A 9,837-nucleotide genomic window follows, 5' to 3' on the forward strand; every position below is an offset into this window, starting at 1 on the left:
TGCAACACTCAATTCGTTATCTCCTAGCTTGCGAGCAGCTGCATGTACCAAGGGACACAACGGCAGCTAGTGCGGCTTACTTATGCAAGTTTTAAAGGACGTTTACATGTATGTCAGATGAATGCCATGTATTTTAGAACTATAATCAATGCAAAATAATGCATTATTTCGCACGATATAATGCTGTATAATATCACCGACTTGTTCGAGTGGTCTAAAGTGATAGTCTTTTACTCCAGGGGTCAGTGGTTCGAGCCCAGTTGAGGGTTACTTTTTTCTTTCTTTAATTTTATTTTTTGTTGTTTTTTTACAGGAGCTTTTTAGGTCCAATGTTTACATTTATCAGTATTTTAAGCATTTAAAGACAAACTTCAATACATGCCACAATCTGTAAAAAGGATCCTTTAAGATAGTGGTCTTCATAGTCTTTTCGTAGTCACTATGCCGAACAGGTGCGGGTTTCTTCTTCGAATTCTTCTTTAATCAACACCGCAAACAAACAAAATAATTATACTTTTCGAAAACCAATTAGCAGAAAATATCAGATATACTAGCATTTTAACTATAACTTGGTGAGTTTCTAGTAATTACGCCGGGCTGTGTGGACACCTCGACAAAAATTATTCTTAAATTATGAAAGCACGAGTTATGTCTCTTGTTCACTGCAATTCCGACGGCCTTGACGACGGCAAGACTGACAAATTTAAACCAGATACCACTCCTCCCACCCGGGAAAGGATACAATGGCATAGACTTTATTTTAAAATGTTTATTGCCGAGTCTAAGATTAATTTACTTTATCGTCAATTTTATGTACAAGCGTACCTGAAAAACGAAAGCCATGTTGGTAATTAAAGATGGGAATAAAATAATTTTGTTTTCATTTTCTGTAAGTGATAAACTCGTGTGCAGTTGTTGCGTAATTGATACTTACACAATCGTTTGCATTTGATATACGTTTATATTATCAACAAAAAAACGATTGCACAGCAAAAATATGTATCTTTAATATTAAATAAATGAGCAAAAACACAAATTAAATTCACACGGACAATACTTATTAATATAATTAATATTTTTGTCATTTTCATGATGGAGAAATTTGTTTTAATTGTTTATTTTTTTTAGACATCAAAAAGAATATAAAATAGAAACATTTTAACATTCCTTAAAAAAGAAAGTACCAGAAAATACATGTTTTATTTTAACGAAGTTGCCAACACAGAGATAGTCTTTCAAATACTCGTTAATTGTATATAAACACATAATAAATTTGTGAAATGTTACAACTCAACTCTGACCATGTTAAAGCGAGATTATACGATTTTGTATATGTGTTAAATTGTAATAAATTGATAAAATATGTTTCAATAACACAAAATAGGCAAGAAAAATTATACATTAAAGACGAATTTCATAAAATGCAGCAAAGACAAATTAGCGCCCGGGGCCGATTGTGACGAAGATACTACGTACATATTTTCCTACAATAACCGAAACATTCGTCTTTTAGTAAGTGTTCGTGTATCGTATAAATAGATATCGTTGCAGGTATTTAAAATGAACCGTTAAACTAAATTTAGATTCACATCGTACATGCATGATTTACAGGCTGGCGAATTCGACTGTATAGACATTTTGGATTTCAGAATTAAATATCTGGCTTATTTCGCATTTTTCGACACATGTTCTTCTTAACTTTTATTTTAATTTATATACAAATATATGTTTAATAATTTTTTTACACATTTGATATAAATTAATAAATATTTGACAAAATCGTACTCCTTTTTTATTTTCAAAGTCCATCCACATTGTTTTCATACGGACATCTTAAATATGCAGAGGAGTCTATCCCAAGAAGTCAAATTTAGCTTTCGTTTCTCTGCCTGTATCCGAATGAACTGCTTTCAACTCAAGCTCAGTCCCACCAAAGATCAGGTAAACATCGGCAGAGGTGACCGATCCCTTGTCATCTCGACAATCAACATCCACTTCGCCGATTGGAATGGACCCCTCCTCGTCAACAAACGATGGGTCTGTCTTTGGGGACGCAAACAGTTTAATAGTGAAACCGCTATGATTTTCGAAAGGAAAATACGTTTTAGGTCCAACAGGTTTATCAGGAGAAACTAATTTTCCTACCTCAACGAGCTTATCGAAGCAACCAGGAACCTCCTTCCTACCGTTAATAATCTGCATTCGTTCAGGTGGATGAATCGCCGAGTTAAAACTTCGAAAGCACTTCATTCCGTACGTGTATTTAGCAATGCGGGACACGATCATTTCGCTGTTATGCCCGAAGATGACCGCTCCTTTGAGAACCGTCAGTCCCGCATCCGGTGGCACGACGACCTTTTTGTCCGGGAACCCCTTCTTGATGGCGTCTTGCAGCATCGGTGACTCAGAGAACCCGCCGACCATCAATAATGTACTGGTACCCTTTGTAACTGGGTTTAGAAGCAGTTTTCTTACGTGCTGTACAATGTCGGCGCATGTCTTGCTAAACATATCTTTAACGAGGTCAGCTTCAACTCGCATCTTGTCTCCTGCGCAGGTGATTTTTCCCCCATATTTCGGGTGGTCGCGCACTGCATCTCGGATCTCGGCTTTCTTCTTCTCGCGGTACAGTTCGTGCAATGAGATTGGCATCTTGAACGTGACCCGGCTATCTGAATCGGGTTTGACTGCTCTTTTCCGCGTTTCAAACTCTCGTAGCAGGTCGATGTAGTCGTCTCGGTGCCTGTCTCGGAATGCCTCCAGCACGTCCGCGCCCAGTATTTCGGACAGGAAGTCTAGAAAGGCCTCATCCACCGTGGTGCCGCCCCAGGGACCGCCGTTTGCCTTGTGCAGCTCCTTCAGTGTCCCGTCTGGGTTCACCTCATGGACCGTGATGTCGACCGTGCCACCTACAGCAACATGACAGGAATTAATTTTACGTCAAACGCGTTAAAAGTGATTTAATTTGGACATATTAACTGAAAATAGTTAAAAGTAAATTTTGAAACACATTTGTACAAACTTTTGATTTCATAAACATTACGCATATACATGAAAAATTTTTTCCATTTCATGTATTAACATTTTCCTGAACAGTGAGAAGAACTCTACAAGACCTTGTCTTTCGTTCCTATCCTATTCGAACATGTACGTATTATAAACACTGTTGTTATTCTATGTAAACAAAAGTGCATTGTTTGAAATAAATATGTTTAATATTTTGTTATTGGCGAACAAGAGCAAGCAACTATAATTCACATTAATTACAATTTGTATCAGCATTTTGATTATAAACCCAGGTACGTGTGTATATATTTAAGCCATAGATGTAAGTTCTCCATTAATGTCACAATTTACCTCCAGCGTCAAGTACGAGGTATTTTGACCCCGGAGAAAAACACTCAATACGCGTCTCCGTTCTCTCAACCGGAAGGTACTTGCAGCACATTGAAGCCGCTTCCGGTTCAAGAGCCAGCAATAAAGCTTTCCCGTCTATTCCTGCCTAAAACGGACACAAATGACACTGAATTACTATTATTAAATTAAAACATATTAAGTTTGGGTCATTTGTTTTATTCCTAAGGTTTATTTAAGCACCACTTTATGTTCGCATCCTGGGTAGAACCAGTACTTGATGTTATGCCAATACGATCTCAAGGGGATTGAAACCGATATATCCTTATTACTTTGCGGAAACCATATTCCCAGCCCCCACCGCACCCATGTTTTGGAAGGGAGTTAAAGTATATGTAATGAAAATAAAACTACGCCCTTGTTAAAAGAATGTCGTCATTTTAATATTGACCTTCGGTAAACTTTTTCTTTTTTTTCCATGCTGAGCCTAATGCGTTAATTTAATTACATGTGCTTGATTAATTAATATATAATAGTAAAAATGTACTTTTTCTGCCGCTTCACGCATGAATTGTTTTGCCGCGTCGTCCCAGATGGCAGGCACGGTTAGGACCCACCGGATCTCGTTGTCTCGGATCTGCGTGCTCCGGCGCGACAGGAAGTCCCCAAGGTGGTCTTTCATGTAGCGGATGGACGCCGCGAAGACGTCGATAGCCGACATCTCCTTCCCCGTCTCGTCCTTCAACAGATTGCTGCGGTGCACGTCCTGGGGACAGAATGGGCCGAAATATCTCATAAGTGTTCAGTTGTATAACCTTACTATTCGGAACTTACATATGATCGGTATACAGGACGTGGACGTAGGAGGAAAGTGGTGTAAAACATGTATTTTATGGAGTTTGTTTGTGTGAAATAGATAATTCATGTATCTCGAAAATAAATCATTGTAAACCCTACTCACAAACACGTTACGCTGGAGGCATTAAATGGATACTTTTTATATCACATAATCAGACGTGCACATCATATGTCTCTTACATATGAACAACTTAAACATAGAAGAAAACACAATTGAGCACTATTTTCTCAAAATTCACATACACGTATTACGATTGTACACACGATTAAATTATCGATGTTCATTATTATTACATTAATACTAATCTACCTTCGAATTGTAAAGCATCATCTTAAAGCGTCGGAAGTAGTACCAGGAGCGATGCATGTTGTCCAGCGAGAGGTTGCTATACTTGTCCTCCGCCTCGAACCCGAACGAGTCAAACGTCTTTTCCGGCCGGAAGAGGATGCTGGACGGCGTCTTCAGGGACATGACGGAGTTCGTGCTCGAGCCCCACGTGCAGGTGGAGACGCGCAGAGGGTCCGCCTGGAACTCCGTGACTTCCGAGAACGCGTAGCCGGAGAAAGTGGTGCCGAAATCAATGGCGGCGACCAGGAAGAAGTCTTTGGATGCCATGATTTATATCTGATGGAAAATTCAAAGGTGATTAGTTTCTAATTGAAAATGTACGCATGAATAATTAACGTTCAACCCATTAACCCTTTAAATAAAGAACACATATACAAAACTAATGAAGGAAGCGTGTATAGTTATGGTACTACGTGAACTAAATGTCACTTTTATGAACTGCGAACATTTGTGAACAAGTCCCTTTGATGGTGTGAACGTCGATAGTGAAAATGCATCTTTGAAATATGTTGCAAGCATATATATATATATGCTAATATCTAGCAACATGAATACTAAACATATGTACCTTAATCAACCCGTAAAATATTTGACTAAGCCTTACGCGTACGCCTCACGTAGATATGTACAAGCGATTGTAAAAAAACGCAATACTTTCCTTTTAAATTATTCTCGAAACACCGCGTTCTTTACACGCAGTTAATATACTTATCAATCGATCTGATTTGTATATATTTTGAGAAATATTTGTTGACTGATTTATTGCTTCCATCATTCACTCATCTCTTTTCCCAATCTCAGCATAAGGAGAACCAATGAGCCGAATGTCAAGGGTTTAACCCGTGTCTGGTATTCTTTTAATTCACGATCATTAACTTCATTTGATAAAATTATTCGTTTTGTCTAGTTGTATATAGAGATACATTAACCGGGGTAGATAAAATCAATTTATGCTTAAATTAATATATTAAGTTTGCAATATTAAAAAATCTACGATTTACGTACAAACATGTATAATTTATTGTGTCAATACTTCACAACTCCGAAAATTGAATTACCCTTTTGTACATCTATGTTTTCAAAACGAAAGACTAGAGTTGTACAGTTTCAAATTTACTTCCTCTTTCGTTTTTAATGTAGCTTTCTTTTTCAGAAAAGCCGATCGATTTATTTCAATTAAGCTTCCTGGTTTACGAGTCCAATTATGGGATTACGGAACTAACACGAATGTATTGATCGCATTCACGGTCTACTTTGTCCATCTCAAAAATAGTATATATTATACACTGCACATGATACAGATGTCAGAACGTGACTTAAACCAGTATACATCATTTAATTGTTTTCAACGCTTTTGTATCGATCATTTGATAAAATATGTCATAATAGCGTTTAAAATAATTATCCCACGCTTTTAATTGTATTGATCTCCGCTGTCTGTCCGTCTGTCCTGGCCACTATCTCCCCCTATACTATTAGCACTAGAACCTTGAAACTTAAACACATGGTAGCTATGAGCATATGTGCGGCGGTGCATTATTTGGAATTTTTAACTGACCCCTGGGTCAAAAGTTATGGGGTAAAATGGGGTAAAATGAGGACATTTTCACTCATTTTACTAACAACATGCGACGCATATGATAATAACTTTTGACCCAGGGGTCAGATCAAAATTTCAAATAGTGCACTGTCGCACATATGCTCATAGCTACCATGTGTGTAAGTTTCAAGGTTCTAGTGCTAATAGTGTAGGAGGAAATAGTGGAGAACCACGCCCACCCAAAATTTTGTTTTAACATAACCTCTTCATTTATACACCAATTGACTTCCAATTAATACTGAACATCTCTTATGACAACACGGTCTATCTTGACCATCCATGTGGTAAAGGTAAAGGCAGCTTGGTTCCCGTCTTCTTTCAAATTTATCGAGAGGTTCACGGGTACTACTTCGTACCCAATTTTTATTTCGTACCCAAAATTTTTTTCGTACCCATTTTTTTTCGTACCCATTTTTTTTCGTACCCATTTTTTTCGTACCCAAATTTGTTTCGTACCCAATTTTTTCTCGTACCCACATAGGCCACACCCACCCAAAATTGCCTTTTCGTCCGTCCGTCCTGGCCACTATCTCCTCCTACACTATTAGCACTAGAACCTTGAAACTTAAACACGTGGTAGCTATGAGCATCGAAAGTGCACTATTTGGAATTTTGATCTGACCCCTGGGTCAAACATGCGGCGTGGGGATACGCGTCGGCCGCTGCAGCGCCATTTCTAGTTTAATATAAGTCATCGAGTTGCTTTGTCAACGAGTTATCTTATGCTCCTTAAGGTGCCGTTTTAGAATCTTGGGGTAGGGAATCTTTTTTATTATACTTTTTTCTTGCATTTATAAAGGTTTAAACTATTCTGAATATAAGCGCTTTGAAAGTTGATACATTTATTGACATTTTTCAAAAATTAGCAAATTTGTAAATAAGTCGTTATATATATATATACTCATATATATATATATATATATATATATATATATATATATATATATATATATATATATATATATATATATATATATATATATATATATATATATATATATATATATATATATATATATATATATATAACGACTTATTTGCAAATTTGCTAATTTTTGAAAAATGTCAATAAAGTCGTTATATATTTTTTCGCATATTTAAAAATGTATACAGCATGTAGGGGATGGAAATAACACTAATATAGTATAATATAGGAGACTCATTATATATATAAAAAAAATGTGATTATGAGTGGCATCATTTAACCGAGATTTTTATGTTGTACCTCTACCTTCTACTTCGTACTTCCTACAGTCAATTTCTGACTATTACAGAAAGGCCTATTATAGGCAGATATGGACACTGTCGAGCCAGTTTCCTGGGAAGAACCAGTACTTGGTGTCTATAGAGGAGATAATGAGAACGCTCCCCGAGTAGGGAGCGAACCCACGAGCTCCCGATCGCTATGCGGACACCTCAGCCACTACACCACCGCGACCTTGTTGTAAGCGTTATACACGCGAAACGGTCAAATAATGTTAAGTGTCTCTGCCGTTTACCTTAAAAACTGTGACAACTTGTGGATCGCTCATAGATATAAAGAACGTGTATAATATACATGCTGTTTAATAGCAGTCCGGATGGCCGAGGTGTAAATGATATAGCTCACATTAAAAAGTATTTCTCTTTTTAATTTTATTCTTGCTAATATACTTAAGTCCATTAGTTTCCATGTTTAAATCTAGCTGTTTAAGGCATTTTGTGACACTCGTTAGAATGCAAACATAAATGAATAAGTCCCTTTAAAACCTAAAAGTCATGCTAAAACAATATTAATGGTCGAACAGAAAACCAAGATACTTTTGCTGTTTATTAAATTCAATTAAATGGAGCTCAAGTTATTCTTACTTGTCTACTGTTACGTATGTGACTAAACAAGCATTTAAATATGAACTGGTTGTTTTGAAATGGTAACATTTTGATTGCATACTAGTTTTAGTGAACATAATGTTGAATTGATTTTTTAAGCTCAAAGGGTCAGTTTGGTTACATGACGATTTTCAAAATATTTGTCATATATTAAAAAAAAATGTATGCATTATCTTTAAACAAGCGAAATAACGATATTGAATAAGAAAAATATTTAAAATAATGGTTATTTAACCGATAATAGTCATTGAAAATAGGTTTAAAAAATAAAGCGTTTGTAACGCTTTTCCTCGATAATTTGGAAAATGCATCGAGTGTACGTATCGGGATGAGACGGGAATGCAAGGCTGCGTGGCGCAGTAGTAACGCTTCTGCTTCCAGAGGACCCGGGCTCAAATTCCGGAGAGGGAAACGATTTTTGTTCAACTGTTTTTTCTTGCTATAATAATTAGTTAAGGCTATTAAAACATGGTAGATTTGTTTTTAATCATATGAATGAAACTTTTCAAAATACGAAAAAAAAAACAAGTCCCTTTAAAAATGCATTAACCTCAAATTTGTGTGACTCGATATTATATTCTATGTTGCGGTCAGCATGAAATCTATACTATATGCAATATTGCCTTGTAGTTTCATGTGCGCAAATATGTCATAGCATTGGTGCATTGACAGTTTAATAACATATCTAGTCTCATGACGCTCAGAATGAGTAAGTCAGTATAATGGATTAATAAAGACCACAATCGCAGTGTGGAAATGTTGATGCTAGACTAAACTTAATTAAAGTACGACTGAATATTATATTATTGGGAAAAGGATAGAGCATAAACAACACATTTATGCTGTGCTAATTTGACTTTTATTGGAATATCTAAATGCAAATGGATCAGAATGTGTTTTATAGTCAGTCCGCAAGATGGATGGCTTTTCGCTTGAACTGTTGATGTTATTGTATACAATAGGTAATGCATGCGTGTTGAGCGTTGATCAGGTACAGTCATGTGCTAATCAAATAAGTTGAGATTGTCCGTGTTGTAAACGCTTTATACTTTAAAGTACTTATACTGGAGTACGTTTTACAATTTCACGAAGTTTATGCCTAAAGAGGACACTTGGCCTTGATGGTATGATTTCAAATACTTTTGCTCACACAACAATTGATTCTACTAAAAGTTAACTACTTTTTGAAAATTGGCATTTAACGCTATGTCCTTACACAACTATGATAATTATTTGGAATAATCTAAAATAATTTCAAAAAACAAGGAACAAGATTGCAACAATGTACAATAAAACAATTTTAAATAGCACGATGCTTTTGCAAAATAAAAAGTAAAAAAAATACAAACGCTATATTAGTTGATGATTCACCATTAAAGAACCAATATTTATAACACCTTTCTTAGTGATGACCCTTATTTCGTTTGTTTGAATATAATTCCGGCATTCTCTTCTTCCAAATGAGATTATTTTCAAAAATTGTAAATTTGCCAATTAAAAAGAGTCTACCGAACCGACTCGACTGCGTATTTGCGACCGCAGGCGATATTGCGAAGTAAATAGTGTGTGTATAGGTCGAGTACTCGAGAGAAAGATGCAAGCTTTATAAAGCAATCTTTGCTGCGCCATCTCGCATCTTAATGTCGCAAAGCCATGTGGGACGTCGCTTAGTTATATCGTGCTTTCGCATCGTGTTTTCTCGTTCTCGCGTTTGTATTTCACGGGTCATTAGCGTGAATAAAAGGTGCGAGGTTGCGGGATGTCGATGTAAAAATACGAGAATAAGATGCGAGATCGCGATGCAAGA

At 36.3% G+C, this 9,837-nt stretch overlaps 1 protein-coding gene across 3 annotated transcripts; it reads right to left on the minus strand.

Moving 5' to 3' along the window:
- Positions 1 to 1,184: 1,184 nt before the first annotated feature.
- Positions 1,185 to 6,057, minus strand: LOC127878017 (heat shock 70 kDa protein 12B-like). 3 transcript variants are annotated; one of them, XM_052424392.1, is made up of 5 exons: positions 5,972 to 6,057; positions 4,523 to 4,837; positions 3,902 to 4,120; positions 3,358 to 3,502; positions 1,185 to 2,909 (listed from the first exon to the last, which is right to left on the minus strand). In XM_052424392.1, the coding sequence occupies exons 2-5, from the start codon at positions 4,826 to 4,828 to the stop codon at positions 1,852 to 1,854; spliced, it is 1,728 nt and encodes a 575-aa protein (XP_052280352.1). In that variant the 5' UTR covers positions 4,829 to 4,837; positions 5,972 to 6,057; the 3' UTR covers positions 1,185 to 1,851. The 3 variants fall into 3 exon arrangements, with proteins under 3 accessions (XP_052280352.1, XP_052280349.1, XP_052280350.1); XM_052424389.1 differs by lacking the exon at positions 5,972 to 6,057 and adding an exon at positions 5,620 to 5,721; XM_052424390.1 differs by lacking the exon at positions 5,972 to 6,057 and adding an exon at positions 5,567 to 5,700.
- Positions 6,058 to 9,837: the final 3,780 nt, after the last annotated feature.

Source organism: Dreissena polymorpha, chromosome 4, assembly GCF_020536995.1.
Source record: "Dreissena polymorpha isolate Duluth1 chromosome 4, UMN_Dpol_1.0, whole genome shotgun sequence".
NCBI lineage: Eukaryota > Metazoa > Mollusca > Bivalvia > Myida > Dreissenidae > Dreissena > Dreissena polymorpha.

Excerpts from the sequence above, each read along its gene's own strand:
- LOC127878017 (XM_052424392.1), bottom strand. The coding sequence starts at position 4,828 with ATGGCATCCAAAGACTTCTTCCTGGTCGCCGCCATTGATTTCGGCACC. Across the intron at positions 4,121-4,522 it reads TGATGCTTTACAATTCGAAG|GACGTGCACCGCAGCAATCT; the intron begins GTAGATTAGTAT and ends TTCTGTCCCCAG. Across the intron at positions 2,910-3,357 it reads CCTCGTACTTGACGCTGGAG|GTGGCACGGTCGACATCACG; the intron begins GTAAATTGTGAC and ends ATGTTGCTGTAG.